This window comes from Cervus canadensis, chromosome 9 (genome assembly GCF_019320065.1).
Source record: "Cervus canadensis isolate Bull #8, Minnesota chromosome 9, ASM1932006v1, whole genome shotgun sequence".
In the NCBI taxonomy this organism is placed as follows: domain Eukaryota; kingdom Metazoa; phylum Chordata; class Mammalia; order Artiodactyla; family Cervidae; genus Cervus; species Cervus canadensis.
The window spans coordinates 21,733,028-21,756,101 of record NC_057394.1 but is presented as its reverse complement, the minus strand read 5'-3'; the positions used below and the strand labels follow the sequence as shown (position 1 = coordinate 21,756,101).

Here is a 23,074-nt window from a genome sequence, read left to right as displayed (position 1 = left end):
GATGTGAAGACAGAGCATGCAAGTAGCCACCTGAGAGCCAGGAAGCACTCTCCCCAGATCCTGACCATGCTAATCACTCAGACTCCTAGTATTGGGGTACATAAGAGAAAACTGTCTGTGGTTTAAGCCATCCAGTTCTTGGTACTATGTTATGGCAGCCTGAACAGACAGATCCAGGCATGTGATGTGCAGGCCAGGTGCATGGACATTATCTGAGATGTCTCTTTAACCCTAAAATACTCATTGCCCTTTTCTCAAGAGTAATTTTTTTTTTTTTTTTTACTGACTATTGGTGTAAGTGTGTGACTTTATTAGCTTGGTCACAGCTAACTGGACGAGGTATTATCCTACCAGGGAGTGTCTTGGCTAAAGATAGCTGCCTTGCTAAGGACCCTTCTCAAGGTGAGGGCCTCCATCTGATGACTGGTTTACTTGGTGGTATAGGGTCCAGTATGCTTGCTCCATTTCATGACAATTCTGAATGGTCATCTGAGCTTCAGATCTCCCCAGTGGTCATCTGGGACCTTTGTTGAGGTGACTTCTCCCTCAGCTTCCCCACCTGCCCCTCCAGCTGATGACACCAGAGCATGCCTTAAAGAAATCTGCTTCATGCTCTTCTTCATCTCACAGCTTGCACTCAAAGTTCAGCTCACTGGCACCAAAAATTGTTTTTCTAGATTTTCTTGTGTATGTATGCGTGTTTGGAAAAACCCAAACAGAGAAAATACTATATTTTATTGTGAATTTTCCATTTATATCCCTCTTCTCTGTTTCACAATGAGACTATAGAGGGTAGGGCGTGTACATTGCATCTACCCATAGCATTTATGACCTTATCATCAAGAGTAGTTCTCGACAAATGTTTCCTGAATAAGCTCTACAGTTGATTAACCATTTCTCCAGAGGCTAGATTAACATTAATATAAAAATTAATATAAACATTTGCATAGTTAACTAAGGGCTTCAAGTTGTATACACGTTGCTTAAAGTCCCTGAGTGAAATTTTATTTTTAATCTTTAGTTAAAAAAATTCTAAAAATACAAACATGAATTACATTGAACACAATTATATGTTTGTGAACTTGAGAGGGCATCTTAGCCCTTTAATACCCCATACTTAAGGCAAGTGAAATTTTGAATACATGCATATTTAAAGTAGTATTAATAGTTGTATAATATGACAAATGAATTATTTGTTATATGTATCATAATTATACAAATTATAGCCATATAAATTAAGACATATAAATTAGTATTTACTTTAATGTTTTTCTGATAATGAAAAATTTGAAAAGTATTTGTTGCTTGGTACAATATGGACTTCTGTAATTCCTGGAGTTTTTCTGCTTATGTAGGAATGCAGAATCCGCCCATCTATGAAGTCAAGACCTACAGTCATATTGTTTGATAAAAGTGTAACCAAGCGAGCTTTGTTTGGGGCTCCTCTAGTTTATGAAGTGAGATTAAATGCTGTCTAATCACTTTTCTACTTAAAAATTCTATCTTGTTATCTCAAATGAAAGTTCTAATCTCACATATTTGTTGGAGTAAAGCAGACATATTAAAGATAAATTATAGTAAAGACAGAATTGTGTCTATTTTTATGATGGGACTTCATTATCTTTTCCAAATAGATGCTGAACTTAGGTTATCCTCATTTATATCCAGCTTCCTAGGCTTTCCTGGTGGCTCAGACAGTAAAGGATCTGCCTGCAATGTAGGAGAACTGAGTTCAGTCCCTGGGTCAGGAAGAGCCCCTAGAGAAGGGATGACTACCCACTCCAATATTCTTTCCTGGAGGATTCTATGGACAGAGGAGCCTGGTGGGCTACAGTCCATGGGGTTGTAAAGAGTCAGACACAACTGAGTGATTAACACTTCCCAGCCCTATACTTTAAGTATGTTCTTTTCATTTATTCAATATGTATTGATTTAAAATCTACATTTTATCAAGCACCATAAGTGTTTGGGGGTACATCAGTGAAGAAAACAAATATCTCTGCTGTCATGGAGATCACATTCTTTGGTGATACAGTGAACATAATAAACATATAAACTATATTTTAGGAGACAAGGACTTAATATAAAATATGTGAAGCAGAAAAGGTTATATAAGTGTGTCAGTGGTAGAAATGGTGGCAGGTTGCAGTATTAAATAGCGTGATCAGAGTAGTCTTAGTTGAGAAACTGAAATTTGAGCTCTATGTAAATAAAGGAGGGAATTAGCCACTCTGACACTTAAGGCAGAGAACCCCAGGAAGAAGTAACATCGAGAGCAAAGGGGCAAAGGCTGGGATGTGTCTTGAATGTTTAAGGAAGTATAAGGATATGGTGCGGCTGAAACACAGTGAGTAAGGAGAGGAGGCAGAAATCAGAGGTGGGATTGGTGGTGAAGACAGAGAGCCTCTACAGCTCCGTGGGCCTTTGAAGGACTTTGGAGTTGACTTGAAATGAAAGGGGCAGGCTATGGAAGGTTTTGAGCAGATTTTAGGACAGCAACATAGTCCTCCTTATCTTTCAAATTATCAAATTCCAACTTTGATAAGAATAGCGTAAGAAGTGGGAGTGTCAAGAGTTGAAACAGAGAGACCTTTTAGAAAGTTATTAATGATATGCAGGTGACAGGTGGTGACAGGTGGCACTAGTAGCAACGAAAGTAGTGAGAGGTGATTGGCTTCTGGGAATACTGAAAAGATAATGGCAAAAGGAATGTCAATGAGTATCTTGAAAAAAATAGTGACAAAGTAATTTCTGCTGGAATTGCTATTGAAATATCTACTGGCTATTGGATATGGGGAGAGAAAAAGAACTAAGGATTAATTCATATTTTTGGTTTGAACAACAGAAATGATGGTGCTGGCACCAAATAAGATGGGAATGCTGTGGTGGAATAGGTTTTGGATTGGCAGAGATCAGTACATGACAAAATGCAGGTGTTTATTGTGTATCTAAAGAGAGTACTGTGTAGGTGGTGTATAAGACTGGAGTTCATGAGTATCATCTATGGAGATAAATAGACAGACTTGGCATGTGACACAAAAATACATATTTGGCGTGTGTTATTCAAAACCTTGAAAAAGAATGGGTTACCAAGGGAGTGAGTATAAATGGAGAAGTGAAGTGAAAAGCAGAGAACAGGACAGCAGGTAGCTCTGGCGTTATAAGGAAGGTGAAAATTGGAGAAGTAAGCAAGTAACTTGAGAAGGAACTACTCATGAACTAGGAGGAAGACCAAGTGAGTGTGTTTCCCTTGAAATCAAAGGAAGAAAGAGTGTCAAAGGAAAGAGTGATTAGCTGCCTAAAAGTCTTGCCAATAATTCACTTAAAAAAAGATCTGAAATTGATTATTTCATTTAACAACCAGGAAATATTTGGTGACTTGATCAGATAAGGTTAGGAGGTATGGTGGGAATGGAGCTGAATTGCAGTGTTTTTAGGGCAAAAAGAGAAGAAGGGAATCAGAGACCATGAGTCTGACCAATTTTCCTGAGGATTTTTGCCCACAAAAGGAGTAAGAAACTGGATGGAGCCTGATAGAGGAAATGAATCAGAAAACGGTTTTGTTATTGTAGTAGTTGTTGTTTTCAGCCTTTTGTTTTGCTATGTTTATTAAGATGGGGAAAATAACAGCATGTTTATGTGTTTATGTGCCGGTGAGAATTATCAGTAGAGAATGAAATGGAAGATGGAAGAGAGAGAGCAGAGGAGATGAGAGGCCTTCTGGATCATGGAGTGAGGATTTACCAACTCCTCTCTTCAGTATAACAACAATGCCACTATTGAAAAAAAATTTTTTTTTCGTTTATTTTTATTAGTTGGAGGCTAATTACTTTACAATATTGTAGTGGTTTTTGCCATACATTGACATGAATCAGCCATGGATTTACATGTGTTCCCCATCACGATCCCCCCTCCCACCTCCCTCCCCTTCCCATCCCTCTGGGTCTTCCCAGTGCACCAGCCCTGAGCACTTGTCTCATTCATCCAACCTGGGCTGGTGATCTGTTTCACCCTTGATAGTATACTTGTTTCAATGCTGTTCTCTCAGAACATCCCACCCTCGCCTTCTCCCAGAGTCCCAAAGTCTGTTCTGTACATCTATATCTTTTTCTGTTTTGCATATAGGGTTATCGTTACCATCTTTTTAAATTCCATATATATGTGTTAGTATACTGTATTGGTCTTTATCTTTCTGGCTTACTTCACTCTGTATAATAGGCTCCAGTTTCATCCATCTCATTAGAACTGATTCAAATGAATTCTTTTTAATGGCTGAGTTATATTCCATGGTGTATATGTACCATAGCTTCCTTATTCATTCGTCTGCTGATGGGCATCTAGGTTGCTTTCATGTCCTGGCAATTGTAAACAGTGCTGTGATGAACATTGGGGTGCATGTGTCTCTTTCAGATCTAGTTTCCTTGGTGTGTATGCCCCGGAGTGAAATTTATAAAATAATAATAAAAGAATCATCAATCATGTAAAATTTCCATTAAGTTTAATAAGGCCATAAACAAGTAGAGAAATATTCAAAAAATTCTGAATTCCAGTAGGTGTGGCCAGTACCGATCCCTGCATTGGTTTGCTATAGCTGCATAGCAAAATCCCACAGAGTGGTGGCTTAAATGACAGACATTTATTTTCTCACAGATATGAAGGCTAGAAGTTGAAGACCAAGACAGTGGCAGATTTGATTTCTTCTGACGTCTGTCTCATTGGTTTGCAAATGGCCACCTTCTTGCTGTGTCTTCACATGGTCATTCCTCTGTGAACCTCATGCCTACATCCTAATCTCATCTTAAGTGCCGAAGATTTGATGCCTTTGAACTGTGGTGTTGTAGAAGACTCTTGAGAGTCCCTTGGACTGCAGGGAGATCCAACCAGTCCATCCTAAAGGAAATCAGTCCTGAATATTCATTGGAAGGACTGATGTTGAAGCTGAAACTCCAATACTTTGGCCACCTGATGCAAAGAGCTGACTTATTTGAAAAGACCTTGGAAAGATTGAGGGTGGGAGGAGATGGTTGGATGGTATCACTGACTCAATGGACATGAGTTTGAGTAAACTCTGGGAGTTGGTGATGGACAGGGAGGCCTGGCATGCTGCAGTCCATGGGGGTTTGCAAAGAGTCGGACACGACTGAACTGAACTGAACTGAAGGGCACCAGTTATATTGGAACAGCACCCCCTGGTATGGCCTTATTTCATCTTAATCACCTGTTTAATGGCCCTCTCTCCAAATACAGTCACATTCTCAGGTACTGAGGACTTCTTCATATAAATTGCTGGGGAGGACCCAGTTCAGATCATAATAGTGATGTTTAGGCCTCAGTCTGCCCCCCAGCTCTATCTTAGGGGACTGATTTTATTTGGAACATAGCACAGAGAATTCCTTGTCTAAGAGTGTTGTTGCAAACAACAATGGGGATGTTGGTAGTGAGCAACTAATGTGAGACCTTTGGCTCTAGTAGTACAAGCAAAATTGAAGACAATCAGAGGAAGATTCTTCTTGGGGATTACAGTTAACTTGGGGGGTCAAGAGGGCTGCGAGCATGAGGTGAACTGTGCTAACCCAGGAGGAATGAGAACAGGGTGTGAGGCAGAGAAAGTATTTCCCAAGTCTCATGCAGACCTATCAACAAAGGGCAGAAGCCACACTGGCATATGGGGCTTAAATATAACCTCTGTCAAAATACTGAGTGAACAATAAACATCTCTGCCCCAGGGTTCCTAAGAAAACAAGCTTAAAAATAAAACTACACTCATGTCCGGCAAACTCTAAGAAACTGTGTTCATGCTCAAAGCTGTATCCACTCTGAAGTGAAGTCATGAGCTGAGCTGCCAGGTGTGGGAATTGTTGGTTAGGACAAGTCAAGATGAAAGTAATGATGAGACTTTATTCACTTGTTGCAATAATATAAGCAAGAGACTAGGTAAAAACTGCAGCTTCTAGAATGTTCTGTTTTTTCTACATGGATTGACACAAGACAAGAGATAGATATATTCAGTTCAGTCGCTCAGTCATGCCTGACTCTTTGTGACCCCATGAACTGCAACATGCCAGGCTTCCCTGTCCATCAACAACTCCCAGAGCTTGCTCAAACTCATGTCCATCGAGTCGGTGATGCCATCCAACTATCTCATCCTCTGTTGTCCTCTTCTCCTCCTGCCTTCAATCTTTCCCAACATCAGGGTCTTTTCCAAGGAGTCAGTTCTTAGCATCAGGTGGCCAAAGTATTGGAGTTTCAGCTTCAGTATCAGTCCTTCTGATGAATATTCAGGAGTGATTTCCTTTAGGATTGATAGATGTATTAGATTGGTCAAAAAGTTCGTTCAGATTTTTCCATAGGCTGTTATGGAACAAAACTGAATGAACTATTTAGTCAACCCAATGTCAGCAAAAATGTGGAGAAATCATCTCATTGCTGAGAGAGCTTCAACTAAAAGTTCCTGCCATTTTATGAATCTGGGGCTGGAGGGCAGGAAGAGCGGGCTGAGTAGGATTGGGAAGGTACTGAGAGCTGAATCAGAGTGGAACAAAGTGTCTACAAGCCCTTCCCCCTACTTTTTTTCTGATAAAGAGAACTGGGCAGAGGCCCCGGGAAGGGTAAGCCATGACGGGTCCTCAAATGGAGCATTTAGGCTTGGCGTGCAGAGACACAGAAGAACATGCTGGCCACGGCTCCTGAGGCCTTGACAGTAACTCTCCCTCAAGACTGTCCTGCAGTGGCTGTGTAGCATATCTGGGGCAGGGAGGACAGCATTCCACCATGAGGCTGGTCAGACAGAGCCTTTTCATTGCCTATCCTTGGCCTTAAAGGTGATCAAGAAAGGGACTTAATCAACCTATTAGCTATTGGTCCTTTACTGAAAGAAGGAATAAAAAATGTAAATGCTCAGAACTGTGAGTGGGCTCAGTTGCTTAGTCAGGTCCTACTCTTTGTGACCCCGTAGAATGTACAGGTTCCTCTGTCCATGGAATTCTCCAGGTAATAATACTGGAGTGGGTTGCCATGCCATCCTCCAGGGGATCCTCCTGACCCAGGGATCAATCCTGTGTCTTCTGGGTTGGCAGGTGGATACATACCACTAAGCCACATGGGAACTGTGAGAGCAGCCTCCAAGACATCCATCCATCCAAGACTAAAGGGTGCTTAAGCCCAACTTTTCATCTGTAAGCAGCTTATGATAACTCAGGCATGGCCCCTAAATAGCTGACAAAAAGCTACAAACAAATGGAAAAATGTATGAGCAGGAACACATCTAAGATGCTACATACTGCTGGGAAAATAGGCTTTGCAAAATTAGCTCAGTCAAACCATTAATCAAACAAATGACCAAGCAGACAACAACAAGAAACCCTGTGGTGAGGAGGAAGAGTAAACATGTGTGCTACAATATATTATTTAAAACGTCTAATTAAAAATTATTGTGACATGAAAAGAAACAGCAATATATGACCCATACTTAAGAATTAAAGCTGATGATGTAAGGTATCTCTTAAAGGGCCTACTTGGTGGACTTAGCTGACAAAGATATCAAAGGTGTTATTATAAATACATTCAAAATATGTTCAGAGAACTAAAAGAACCATGCTTAAAGAATTAAATGAATGTATTATAACAATGTTTCTTCGAAGACAGAATATTAGTACAGAATCAAAAATTGTTGAAAGAACCAGTGTAGCAAGTCCCTATCAAAACACCAATGGTCTTCTTTACAGAAATAGAACAATTATTCTAAAGTTTGTGGAAATATAAAAGACTCCAAGTAGCTAAAATAACTTTGAGAAAGAACAATATAACTCTCTGATATACTAAAAATCTATGATCATCAAAACAGTAAGATACTGGCACAAAAATAGACACATAGGTCAATGGAAGAGAATAGAGAACCCAGAAATGGACTCTTATGGGCATTTAATCTACAACAAAGGAGACAAGAATATACAATGGGAAAAAGATAACTTCTTTAATAAATGGTCTTGTGGGAAAACTAGACAGCTACATGCAAAAGAATCAAACTGGACTACTTTCTCACACCATACAAATAAATAAATTAAAAATAAAGACATAAATGTAAGACATGAAACCATAAAACTTTTAGGAAAAAACACAGAAATTAAGCTCTCTAATATTGGCCTTGGCAACATTTTACTGTATCTCTCATCAGGCAAGGGAAACAGAAGCAAAAATAAAATGGGACTACATCTAATTAAAACCTTTTGCATAGTGAGAAAAAAGTATCAACAAATTGAAAATGGCACCTACTGAATGGGAGATTTTTGCAGATGATATATATGATAAGGAATTAAGTAAAAACTCATACAATTCAATATTTTTAAGAAAAGCAATTTAAAAATGGACAAAGGACCTCAATATCCATTTTTCCAAAGAAGGGATTTAGATGGCCAACAAGCACATGAAAAACTATCCAACATTGCTAATCATCAGGAAAATGCAAATCAAAACCGCAGTGAGATATCACCTTATACCTATAAGATTGGCTACTATTGAAAAGAACATAAGTAAGAAATGTTGGCAAGGATGTGGCGAAAGGAAACCCTTATGTGCTTTTTGTGGGAAAGTAAATTGGTGCAGCCACTAGGGAAAACACTGTGGAGATTCCTCAAAAACTTTAAAAATATTTTAGTTCTATAAAATACTTCTATAAAAATAGAATATTACCCAGCAATTCCACTCCTGGGTATTTATTTGGAGAAAATGAAAACACTAATTATAAATGATACATGCCATCCTGTGTTCATTGAACTATTATTTGCAATAGCCAATATATGGAAGCAACCTACATATGTGACTGTTATTATGAATGGATCAATGTGATATGATATACATGTAATGGAATATTCCTCAGCCATGACAAAGAATGAAATCTTGCCATTTGCAACAACATGGATGGACCTAGAGAGTATTATGCTAAGTGAAATAAGTTATACAGAAAAAAGACAAATACTGTGTGATTTCACTTATTTTGTGGAATCTGAAAACAAAAACAAATAAACACACATAACAAAATAGAATTATAGGTATAGAGAACAAATAGATGGTTGTGAAAGGTCACATGCTTAATAATTGACTTCAGTTATAGTAGTCATTCTTGGTGCATAAAATAATGCGTCCCCTTTGGCTTGAACCTTGGAGAGTTGGCAGCTGTGTTTAGTTTAATTTCTTTTAGCTTCCCCTTCCCCATGTATCTGGATGTATTTTTCTTCGTTCTGTCTATACAATATTTCCTGTACAAGCTTAATTTATATTTTATAATTCATTCTTTATCTGAAATTAGCATCTTCATCCTGAAGGGTTTTACCTGTGTATTAGACAAGGTTTTTAACTACATACAGAATAGCCTGTGTATTTTTTTTAAGGGATAAATACTGTATCAGAGAATAATTAGTGGGATTATGAAAACAACATGCTGAGCTTCCGGGAGTAGTCTCCCACTGAATAGAACTATTCTGCTGTAGGAATATCTGCTTTTACATGATGGACAAATGACAGAGTTAGAAGCTGCCATGACAGCTGATATCTCAAAAACTGGATATGCTATGCATGCTAAATCACTTCAGTCATGTTCAACTCTTTGCGACCCTATGGACTGCAGCCCACAGGCTCCTCTGTCCACCAGGAAACTGCCTCATCGGGATGCTGGTTAGCTGTTCCTGCCAAACAAAAGAGTGTCTTCGCTTTGTCACATGATTCAGTTCTGAATGGAGATCTTCCACAAGGATACCTGATTGGTGAAACATAAATTATATCCAAATTCCTAGTAGCAAGGGATTCTTGGAAGTATAGTTTTTGCTTTTCAGCCTCTGCAAGCTAGAAAGTTGTTAGGACCAAGTTGAGAGTATTAACTCCAGGTTATGATTTTGGCCTTTAATGTCTCTTCAAGTATTGTAAGATGATTAAATGCACTAACAAAATCTGATCATGACAAAGACTTTATCTAAATAACTCCCCAAAATCTTGCTGTGTTAATTTCTAGCATCTTCTTGAGAGAGCTTTATAAAGGAAATCTTTGAAAATGTCAGCTTCTGACAGAAAATTAAAACTCTGGACTTGCCTAGCTAGAAAGAGCTAGCGAGAATAATTTTATCATGATCAGTATCATCACTTGCAGTATTTTATTCAGTTAATTAACCACCCCATTTCATTCCTCATGATTCTGAACCTGTTTGGGAATATATAACAGGGGTTCAAATGAGAAGAAATCATTTGCTTTACTATAAGTGAAAAACTGGATTAGAAAATATAGCTTGGACTTCAAACACAATCTGTTTCTCTTTTCTTTTCATAGAATGTGTACCAAAAAACCACTAACAGAGCATATGAATAACTGAAAACTTTACAAGGCATAGCCTGTTATCTTTGGTTTAGTGGATGGAAAATGCAAAATTAGAGGGAAGAAAGTATCATGCGCATAGGCCAGCAATTTCTAAAACAGATCCAAGTGTGGCGGATAGAGGGACAAAAATGAGCTTGCGAGTTTGGACATTAACCTTCCCTATTGAAGAACATAGTGATTTTCAATGGGTATCAGACTCAACATGAAATGGTAAGGGATCAATCAGATCCCTTCTTCCAAAAGGTAAAAGCTAGGGAACAGTAAAGAGAAGGGAGAAATTTCTTTGCTAAAATTAACTTGAGGCGTTCTATAAGCTTGAGAGAAGCTGGAGAAGGAGAGGGTAACTATCACGCTGCCATCATCACCATCATGGCAATGACTATGACCATCCCCATCGTCACCATTAACCACCAACATCATCATTTCAAACAGCTCTGGAGTATCTATGACATGTGAACTTTTTATGTCACTTAAGATCCAAATTAATTTAAGAATGAAAAATGAAGAGGACTTATAATTAATGTAGAGAAGATGTGTTGTTGAGAGGAACAGAGTTTGGGGTGGGGAAGAGGATTGAGGTATCTGGGATAATTAAAGGAAGCTTCATAGAGGTAGGTCGTATTTGTGTCTTAGAAGAAATATTAAGATAAGGATTCAAAGTATAGTCCTACTGTGGAGATAAAGAAGGTTGAGCTCCAAAGAATTGTAGAAGTGTTGGAGTGTTGGAGAAGACTCTTGAAAGTCCCCTGGACTGCAAGGAGATCAAACCAGTCAATCCTAAAGGAAATCAATCCTGAATATTCATTGGAAGGATTGACACTGAAGCTGAAGCTCCAATACTTTGGCCACCTGATGTGAAGAGTTGAATCATTAGAAAAAAACCCTGATGCTGGGAAAAATTGAAGGCAGGAGGAGAACGGGAAGGCAGAGGATGAGATGGTGGGATGACATCACCAACTCAGTGGACATGAGTTTGAGCAGGCTCTGGGAGATGGTGAAGGACAGGGAGGCCTGGCGTGCTTCAGTCCATGGGGTCACAAAGAGTCGGACACGACTTAATGACTAAACAATAACAACTGCAGAGATAAGGGGTACTCAAGAGAAAAACCATGATTTGCCTCATTATAAAGGCTATGAATGTTCAGCTCAAAATTTGACCAATCTCTCAGGAAATGGGAGTCATGTTTCAAAACAATATTTCCTAATTGCTTATTTATGTATATAGCTCTAAATGACTAATCTTCCTGAAGTTTTCTTAGAATCTAGTCTTTTTTATACCATTGCACTCTTCCAAAAAAGATGTCATCACTCTGTTTACTGCAAGCTCAAGAATGAACTTTTGTTGAAAATGAAGAAGGTATCCTGTTTTTATATTCGCCAAGTCAGCCCTGCCATTCAAAGTCTTTATACTGAATGCTTATTTTCTTCCCTCTGTTAGCTTTTGGGAACTAAGATGGATGCTGGGAGTTTTAATTGGATACTATATGGTGTTCTCCAATTCTGGGCACTCTTGAGGGCGAAGCTGAGATTATCTCGACAAAGGAACAAGTGATCTCACGTTTCTAGTCAGTTCATCTTTCAAATAAATATTGATTTCCTTGCTGGAGATTCATTCTAAATTTACCCCACCCCTCCCCACAAAAAAAGTCTACTGAATTTTACTTAAATAAAAAGAGTCTTTTGGATTTATTCTGCTGATAAGTCACACAGTTTTGCATTTTATTAGAAAACTCTTCAAATATAAATATGTTTTTATGTTCCTCATTTATTTTTTAATAAACCACAGAGTTAATGGAAATAGAAAGAAGGTCATATACCTGGAAAGAAAAAATATATATGCATTTGTCTTTCCTCTGAGTGGCAAATAACAGGAAAAAGATTGCTACCATTTTAATAAGCATGTGTTTGTATTTTTTTTCATGGATTTTCTTAAATGACCTTATGATGCCCATTTAACACTTTTTAAAATCACTGATGATTTTGCGAAACAAGGAGGAATAATTTTTAAACAAACTTTCAGGTCTATTCTCATCTCATTAAATGAAATGGAGTTAAATGATTTTACACTTTCTCTCTAGAACAAAGGAAATTCCATTTTTAAATGAGGGCCCTCAGTGATACCTTAGATCTGTGCAATACTTTCTTTTTCCTTTTCTTTCTTCCATTTAGGGACCCTGGTTGGCTATAAACCCAGAATGAAGAGAAAGGAAACAAACTCATGCTAACAACTATTTATTTTCAGCAAAATTAATTTAGATAATCCCTAATCATTTTCTTCTTTTATCATAGAATAAAATATATCGCAAAAGCAGCACTAATTAAATCCCCTCAGACCTGAATTCTCAGTAGGATAGCATGAAAGCTCAGACCATCACAATACTTTATGACCTTTTCAGTGTTGACTTTTTAAAATTTTTGTTTTACACTCTCCGACATAAACCACAGCAAGATCCTCTATGACCCACCTCCCAGAATATTGGAAATAAAAGCAAAACTAAACAAATGGGACCTAATGAAACTTAAAAGCTTTTGCACAACAAAGGAAACTATAAGTAAGGTGAAAAGACAGCCCTCAGATTGGGAGAAAATAATAGCAAATGAAGAAACAGACAAAGGATTAAGCTCAAAAATATACAAGCAACTCCTGCAGCTCAATTCCAGAAAAATAAATGACCCAATCAAAAAATGGGCCAGAGAACTAAACAGACATTTCTCCAAAGAAGACATACAGATGGCTAACAAACACATGAAAAGATGCTCAACATCACTCATTATCAGAGAAATGCAAATCAAAACCACAACGAGGTACCATTACACGCCAGTCAGGATGGCTGCTATCCAAAAGTCTACAAGCAATAAATGCTGGAGAGGGTGTGGAGAAAAGGGAACCCTCTTACACTGTTGGTGGGAATGCAAACTAGTACAGCCACTATGGAGAACAGTGTGGAGATTCCTTAAAAAACTGGAAATAGAAGTGCCATATGACCCAGCAATCCCACTTCTGGGCATACACACTGAGGAAACCAGATCTGAAAGAGACACGTGCACCCCAGTGTTCATCGCAGCACTGTTTATAATAGCCAGGACATGGAAACAACCTAGATGCCCATCAGCAGATGAATGGATAAGGAAGCTGTGGTACATATACACCATGGAATATTACTCAGCCATTAAAAAGAATTCATTTGAAACAGTCCTAATGAGATGGATGAAGCTGGAGCCCATTATACAGAGTGAAGTAAGCCAGAAAGATAAAGAACATTACAGCATACTAACACATATATATGGAATTTAGAAAGATGGAAACGACAACCCTATATGCAAAACAGAAAAAGAGACACAGAAGTACAGAACAGACTTTTGAACTCTGTGGGAGAAGATGAGGGTGGGATGTTGCGAAAGAACAGCATGTATATTATCTATGGTGAAACAGATCACCAGCCCAGGTGGGATGCATGAGACAAGTGCTCGGGCCTGGTGTGCTGGGAAGACCCAGAGGAATAGGGTGGAGAGGGAGGTGGGAGGGGGGATCGGGATGGGGAATACGTGTAAATCTATTGCTGATTCATATCAATGTATGACAAAACCCACTGAAAAAATAAATAAATAAATAAATTTAAAACAAAACAAACAAACAAAAATTTTTGTTTTACAATTGCCTGAATAAATGATTAAAATTTTTAAATGCAGTTAATTGAATATTTTTCCTATACAATATCAAACAGGTCATAATAATTTTTCCTCCATTTCATTATTAAAATTTACCGACAGTTTGGTCATAATAATAACAAAATTGCATGGCCAAATCCACCATGTATTTCTGGGTCTTTGCATTTTTTTCCAAAAAACAAAACATCGTTACAATTGTTAGCATTGTTAAGACTTATTAAATGAAACTGTTCATTTGGAATATATTTCTTTATATGTGACTAAGATAAATTTCTTTTTTTCTCTTGCTCTTATCATGTAAAATTAAAATAGCTGTGCAGATTGTCAGCAAATTTAGAGAAAAGTTTTGGTATAGTATGAAAAATATGGGTCACAGAAAATTCATGGCGAAGTGCCTCATCAATAATCATTTCAGGAACATCTAAAACAGAGCATTAATATTCACGTTAATTGACTGATTCTAATTGGGATAATCTGTTAAAAACTGTATACCTAAGTATATAGTTGATTAAAAATACATACACTCATATATATTATTTTTTCTATTATTTTTCATGTTCGTCTTGCTCCCCTACCAAAGTCATTTTCTGTTTATTTAAGTGGCTTTGTTTTTCCCCTCAACACTTAACACTTCCTGAACTTATAATATATATTTCTTTTTCTAACTTTGCTTGAGTCCCCAAAGTCTGGAACAAAACATTTGATACTCATTAAGTTAGTATTTGTTGAATAAATAAAGATGTGGAGAGAGCAAACAAGCATCACTTTAAAATCTGAGCACCAAATAAAAAGCCACGAGGGAAGTAGGAATTACAGGTGTTTATGTACCATTGAGCTTCTTTGCATATTCTCAATTCTGCTTAGTTGTTTTCTTGGAGAAATAACCATAGTGATGGTTAATGATCCCTTTATGAAATGCTGGGTGGGGGAAACTGTTCAAAATCAATCAAAATATTATGTAAAATAACATTTTATGTTTTAGCTATTGATTCAAGACTATTTAAGTTCACGGATTAATCACAATTTTAGGTACTAGATGAAACTAGATTGAAGTCTTAACTGAGTTTATTTTGTTATGATAAAAAATGTGTAAAAACACACAGTCTGGCTTTTTAAAACACTTATTTCTTTATTTTTGGTGTGCTGGGTCTTCGTTGCTGCGTGGGTTTCTCTAGTTGCAGAGAACAGGGCCTACTCTCTAGCTGTGGTGTGCGGGCTTCCCATTGGGTGGCTTTTCTTGTTGCAGAACATTTGCTCTAGGGTATACAGGCTTCAATAGTTGCAGCTCCCAAGCTCTAGAGACCAGCCTTAATAGTTGTGGCATACAGGTTTAGTTGCTCTGTGGCATGTGGAGTCTTCCCGGATCAGAGATCAAACCTGTCTTCTACATTGGCAGGTGGATTCTTTACCACTGAGCCACTGGGAAAGCCCCAAGCTTTATTTTTTATGATAAAGAGACTGAAAATGACATTTTATAGCCAGAAAATTTTACATCCGGAAGAATTTGAAAACAAGTTCAGTGGTAGTTTTCATTTTTTCTACAAATTACCCGTGATAAAGTCTATGTGGCAAGGAGAGAAAGCTGGCTATAAAACTCTTCATGACTGTAGAACTTGCCTTCCTAGGCCATGCACAATTATAGAAAATATTTTTAAAGCATATAAATAATGAAGTAACTGAGAAAGGAGTGTGGAGCCCATGATGAAACTATGATTATAACAGGAAATGAGGACTAATGTATTAATGTGTCCATATTTCTAAGATTTCTTAGTACATGGCCCTTCTTAATTCTGGCTATCTATATTAATGTGTGTATATTTATAGAGATTGTTTTAGGTACAACATATTTGAATGGTAACAACAAATCTAATTCTTTTGCCTTGGGATAAGGCATAGATCTTCTGGCTTCCCTTGTGGCTCAGCTGGTAAAGAATCTGCCTGCAATGCAGGAGACCTGGGTTCGATTCCTGGGTTGGGAAGATCCCCTGGAGAAGGGAACAGCCAGTCACTCCTGTATTCTGGCCTGGAGAATTCCATTGACTCTGTAGTCCATGGGGTTGCAAAGAGTTGGACACGACTGAGCAACTTTCACTTATCTATTTAGAAATAAAAAAAAAAAAGCAAAAGGGAATAAGATGTTCAGGCAACTTCAGATATTACTTATCAAAGAATGGCTTTAACAAATTGTTTATATGGTGTTATCACTATTTTAGGAGGAATATAATGAAAACTCTCATTTTGATAAGGGGCAAGAGGAGGGAGAAATCTTGAGTCTGAACATAACACATGTGTGGAAATTCAGTTGAGATTGAGTGCCTCTTCCCTGACTCCAGCAGGCAGAATGAGTATAATAGGCCTGGAAATTGCAGTGGGAAGACAGAAGCAAGCATCATCTATTTTCCACTTTAATATTCAGAGGCCTAGGTATTTCAGAGTAATAATTTTTCCAAAGTTTAATTTTAAACCTCAAACAGACATTTCTCCTGATGTATTAAAAAGAGTTTATGAAATATAATTTGACCGTTTCTTCATAAGTTAGGGCACCATTTTCAAAAGTCTGTTATACAAACTCCAGTGTTCTAAGAAATGTTAATAGATCACCCAAAGAAAACATGCTTCATGGTCAAATAGCTTGGAGAAATACGGCATATGCCATTTTTCTCTTAGAGTATAACAGTTCTCAGTTGGACTCCAAGTAGTCCCACAGAATAGAAATTTGTTTAACTCTATTAAACTTCATATTTTGAAAGTGCATTTGGTTATATAATTTATTTGGATGGAAACCATTTTGGAAGATAATTTTTAAGGAGCAGGAGTCCAGTTTGGGAATTAAAAGAATCATTAATAATCCTCTATTGTAGTGCTTCTCCAACTTTAACATGGGTATGTGTCTCCTAGGGAACTTGCTAGAATGCAGGTCCAGTTTAGCATTTGTTGGAGATGTGGATGAGATTCTGCATTTCTACCTAGGCCCCAGGTGATGCCAAGGCTGCTGATCTGGAATCCGCATTTCAGACACCTTAAGTCTGCTGCATTGTGGTTCCACAGAGATTACTGAGATGTGGATAGATGTGTACTCTTCCATTAGTGGCTTCAGCCCTTTGGGCTCAGAAAGTAACCTGAGTCACAGGAACTTCAGGAGAGATGAATCCTGTAGGTAACCTCAGTGTCCTGAGAAGGATAATATACCATCCCCCCATACTTGTTGTCTAGGTTTATAATAAAGTAGGATGAAATGGAAAATCAAATTTAACAGTAAGTTACATATGTTTGCTTTATTATTAGTGTCTTGGACTGGACCTCTTGGTTTCTGAATTTAAATTTAAACTGTACTTAAATTTAAATGGGTACTCAAATAACTATAGGAGGCTCTATTATGAATAAGCAGGAAAACCTTGGTCATCTCAGAGTCCATCCAGGAGCATTTGAAAATGAGGCTCATTGAATGAAGTTTTAATTCAGGGATTGTGGAAGATGCAATTAAGGGTGATGTGTGTGTGTGAGAGAGAGAGAGCTCACTTTTTAAAAAATTTAATTAGTCAGTGTCTCTGCCACTCACCTCTAATGTATTGCTTCTAATCAGTAATAGGCTTAGAATGCAAATGATCTGGCCCATCATGGTGCTGGAGCTGAGTGAAGGCAAGAAGGGCTCATCTTTGGAGTAAGAATTTCAACTAAGAAAATTTACCTTTGTGCCCCAAATTTATCTTCCTTCCCTTCCCTTTCATGTCCTTTCCTTTCCTGCCCACCTTTACTCCCGCCCTCCCTCCCTTCCTTCTTTCTTTCTCTCTGTCTCTTTTGTTCTTTCTCTCTTCTTTCTTATTTGGCTCCTTTATTGTTCTCTTTTTCTTTTTGTTTTCTGAGATGTTAATCAAATTGTTGTCATCTTATTTGTAAAAAAAGCTTTTAACCAAAATATCTAGAAAAATGTACAAAATGTGCTGTTGTACTTTAATCTATATCAAAAAATAATTTGTATATTACTTTGATTTTTTTGTTGTTTCAGGGAATCTTCTTTAAGCTTTAGATTTCATTTATTGAGGGAGAACTGAAGACAGCATAATAGATACCTTAAAAGCAATAATTTACTTTGGGTTTCTTTTGGTGTACTCTCATTCAAGTGCTGAATAAATCCTGACTTTGTGCACTACGAACACAAAAAATGAACAGAGGCATAAGACATAAGACCATAAAGACTTTTGGTTCTTTTAGCAAAGTTATATACTTGCTTTTTTTTGCTCTGACAAATGACAAAGTGAGTTTTATGAGATGAAATTACATCCAGTCTGTATGATTGCCCTTTATCTTGATAACCTTTTATTGAGCACTTACTGTGAATCAGAGATCATTCTGAGTATTTCTCTCTCTCTCTCTCTCTCTCTATATATATATATATGTGTGTGTGTGTGTGTATATTTATATATTTTTGTATATATATAAATATATATATATTTTGTCCCTATACCTTCGAAATTTCTGAAGCAGGCATTTTTATCCCTACAGACAGGAGTGAAAATGAGGCTCCTGTATGTTAGCAAGGCTGCCTCATAGCCTAAGTTGTACAGAATAGTAAAACCAGATTTTGAATAAGTGAACTGTAACAAGGCTTGAACTTGTAGCCACCATGACAAAGAAGAGTATAAACATTTGGTATCTGCCAGGAATTAACTTTGTCCCACAAGTAAAAGATACATTTTGTGAGGATTTGTTCTCTATTTACAAGGCTATTGGAAAGATTACACCATAGTTCTTCCTTTGCCAGTTATTTATAATAACTGAAATTTAATATCATCTTGAGAGGTAACGTTAAACTATGCAAAATCCTTAAGATTAAAAAATATATGCTTTGATTTTATTTCTAATTCTTTTGAGGGAATGAGATTTGAACAATACTGAGTTTTATAGGTATCCTATATATGTTCATGTACATAAAGTTAATTTCCTGTCTCAAGGGTGGCACAGACATAAAAAGGCCAATTATAATTTTATGAATAGGAAATATAAGATCTGGGGCTTCGATTTTCTCTATTGTTGCACTCTAAATAATAGCACTATTTCTAGGGAATACTTACATCCGTTCTGACACAGAACAAGTAGGAACTTTCATTAGAGAAAAATCAAAGCAGATGCAATGTGTATCCCTGTATATTGCAAGTAATGTTAAAATAGATTCCAAACTGGTGTCTTGTTTTGATGAACACTCAAAAGACACTTTGGAAATTGTTTGTCAGACTCTAGAGACCAAGGCACAGATGGAGTTCCGAATTAAGTGACTTTGTATTTTGAGGTTTGAAATGAGATCTAGTCTCAGTCGTATATTTCCATGATTGCGGAGTAATTGAATGTGGTAATTGATTATTAAAGTGTTTATATTCTTAAAATTGTAAGGTTCATAAATAGTAATTTAAACATTTATGGTAAAGTTCAAGATGCAAACTTTATCTTCAGATTAATATAAGTAGACAGAATTGCATAAGCCATATTTCAGTTTTATTGGCACCAAAATGTTCTGGATTGGTATATTTTCCACAACATCAAAGAAAATTCCTTGACATATCAAAAGTTCTGAACTGAATGTATTTAGACTTTTGTGGTTGATCCAAACATGTCATGAATACTATTTCATTGAACAAATATTCATTTAATGAATACATAATATGCCTACAGTGTGCTAGAGTCTGTTCTTGATATTGATGGGAGAAACATCTCTACCTTTGCACATTGAAGATCTTTTAAATATTTATTCTAAGTTCTCAGAAATACCTTCCTAAGTGGTTAAAGTTTATTGGATCTGGGATGTACTCACATTTCATACCAATATCCTCTAAACACCTTACCAAAGAGGCTTAGGCAGAAATGAATGAGGTGGGCCAGGCTGGAAGAGGTAGAGGAAATTTCAGAACATTATTCCAGGCTGTGTTTTCCAGCCTTAACAAAAGTATTTGGAGAACTGTAAACTCTAAATTAAGGTAAGGCAGGAAGGAACTTATAAAGACTAATTAATGAACTTTATTTTATTCTGTAAAATGTAGAGAACTACTAAAGGCTTTCAGGAAGGGCGTGATCTTTTTCATTAGCATAAATTGAAAATACATAATATTAGAGCTCCAGCACCATTAAGGTGGAAAATAGAACAGTGTCAAGCCAATGACATTGGGCAGACTAGACATTCGGTTTTATCATATATAGAAATAGACCCAATGATGGTCAATTAGTATAATAGAAACAGATTAGATTTCACATTTCTTGGCTATGCATATTTGTCCATTCTTTCTTCCTTTCATTGTAATGTTGAAATGTTTTCAGATTTCCCATAAATGGAGATAATAAATTATGGCATATTCAATTCATATGCTGTTTCTAATGGTAAATAATTCTATATATCTGGGCTTCCCTTGTGGCTTGGTGGTAAAGAACCCGCCTGCAATACAAGAGATATGAATTTGATCCTTGGGTCAGGAAGATTCCCTGGAGAAGGAAATGACAACACATTCCAGTATTCTTGCCTGGGAAATCTCATGGACAGAGGAGCCTGGTGGGCTGTAGTCCATGCCATGGGGTCCCAAAGAGTTGGACATGACTTAGTGACTGAGCACAATTCTGTATATCTCTGTGGAGAAATGCTTATTTTCCCCACTCCCCCGGCTGCTCTTGTGTATTCTATTCAAGTTACATAGAGGAACAGAGGGAGCACACATACACACACAATTCACAAACTAGAAGGTGACAACTAAATGAAGTGGATATTATATATTTTAATTTTCATAAATTCTATTATATTCCATTGTATATATAACTTAATAAGAGGAGATAACCCTGAAATCATAAAATTAAAATTTTCTTCCATGTCTTAATGCACAGGTTAGAATAGAATAAAATATTTTATCCAGATTTTATTTTTATAAAATATATTTACTTATATGTAGGTTAAAAGACTATAATTAACTTATCCTCAGTTGTTTGTGTGTGTTTCCTAAATCTTAAAGTTGATTTGGTAACATATGAGAAAAAGGAATTATATATTTTTAACACATCTTTTTTGAAGCATATGTTACATTATTTCAGCCAATTTTATTACTTAAAAATCACAGTTTCTGAATCCCAGATGTCATAGTAGGATAACTATGAACATAGCTGACTACAATTAGATAAATTTTTTTCTAAACAGTTTATTGGTTGTAAGCTGTCATTTAAGAGAAGTAATTATAAGTTCCATTTTAAAATTCTGGTAGTTTTTATTAGTTTCCTATTGCTGCTGTAGCAAATTCCTACAAATTTAGTGGCTTAATGTATGGTGTTACAGTTCTGGGAACCAGAAGTCTGAAATGGGTCTTGTGGGGCTGATAATGAAGCTGATGATATTTCTGTAGGCTCTAGGGAAAGACTGCCTTTTCCAGCCTCTAGAGGCTGCCTGCATTCCTTGGCTCCTGATCACATCATTCCAAATTCATTACCACTCTTCTTGGGTACTTATATATTCTTGCTTTTCTTTTTCACTGATCAAGACCTGTGAAATTACACTGGACTCAGCTAGATAATTCAAGTTAATATTCAAATCTCAGTATCTCTAATTTCAGTCAAGTCTGCAAAGTTCCTTCCACCAAGGAACATACTCACAGGTTTCGAGGAATGGTGTGTAGAATTCTATGGAGGAAAGTGAAAGTCGCTCAGTCGTGTCCGACTCTTTGCAACCCCATGGACTATAAAGTCCAAGGAATTCTCCAGGCCAGAATACTGGAGTGGGTAGCCTTTCCCTTCTCCAGGGTATCTTCCCAACCCAAGAATTGAACTCAGATCCCCCCCATTTGCAGGCAGACTCTTTACCAGCTAAGCAACAAGAAGGGTGACCTCTATTCTGTTATTACAGTAGTGTTTTTTTTTTCTTCTATTTTTAGCACTTGTACTACCAAACTTTATTTGTAAGTTGGGAAAAAATATTCTTCATCAGATATAATGGAATGATTTTTCCTCCAATATATTTTTTCTATAACTATATGATAATAGCTTTAATTGATAAAAATTAGTGGTCCCATGCCGTGAAAATTAAATTTGAATGACCAATGCATGAATTTGGGGCTGTTATTTTTGCTTCAGTTCAGTTCAGTCATTCAGTCATGTCTGACTCTTTGCGACCCTAGGGACTGCAGCACGCCAGGCTTCGCTGTCCATCACCAACTCCTGGAGCTTGCTCAAACTCATGTCCATCGAGTCAATGATGCCATCCAACCATCTCATCCTCTGTCATCCCCTTCTCCTCCTTTCCCAGCATCAGGATCTTTTCTAATGAGTCAATTCTTCACATCAGGTGACCAAAATATTGGAGCTTCAACCTCAGCATCAGTCCTTGCAATGAATATTCAGCACTGATTTCTTTTAGGATTGACTGATTTGATCTCATTGTACTCCAAGGAACTCTCAAAAGTCTTCTGCAACACCACCATTTAAAAATATCAGTTCTTTGGTGCTCAGTTTTCTTTATGGTCCAACTCTCACATCCATAAATGAGTACTGCAAAAATCCTAGATTTGAATAGATGGACCTTTATCAGCAAACTAATGTCTCTGCTTTTTAATATGCTGTCTAGGTTTGTCATAGTTTTTCTCCCAAGGAGCAGTCTTGCATCTTTTAATTTCATATCTGCAGTCTTTTTTGCTTGCTTGTCTCTTAATTCAATTACCATAATTTATGTAATTTTTAGGATATAAAATATAGCAATATAATGCATGCTACTTTATTTTTCTAAGATAATGAGTTCATAACCTTATCTCAGCTCAGATGAAGAGGTAATATATCTGTTCAAATCTAATAAAACAGTCCATAATTTGATTAATCTTAATAATCTAATATAAATTTATGCTTTTGCCATGTGCCCTATTGAGATTCCTGCCTATGACTGACTAAAATTTGACCATCAATTCTTTCCCATTCCTTTCTCTGAGGGTCAGTTCCCTTACCTCCTTCACTGAACCTGAGCTAGCTCTGTGACTGGCTTTTTCAAACAGAATGGAGCAGAAATGATGTCTGGTGTCCAGACTCAAGGCT

The 23,074-nt window shown here is 37.0% G+C and overlaps 1 protein-coding gene across 3 annotated transcripts in view; it reads left to right on the top strand.

Annotated features, from left to right (window-relative positions):
* GPC5 (glypican 5) overlaps window positions 1-23,074 on the top strand; it is a 1,510,050-nt gene that overhangs the window by 625,240 nt on the left and 861,736 nt on the right. Inside the window, exon 7 of one of the 3 annotated variants that reach the window (XM_043477856.1) lies at window positions 4,651-4,792. The exons of the other annotated variants lie outside the window; for them this stretch is intronic. Within the exon in view, the coding sequence (XP_043333791.1) occupies window positions 4,651-4,656 (6 nt within the window). The 3' untranslated portion in view covers window positions 4,657-4,792. Of the gene's footprint in view, window positions 1-4,650; window positions 4,793-23,074 lie in introns of those variants that run through there. 3 annotated transcript variants of the gene reach the window in all.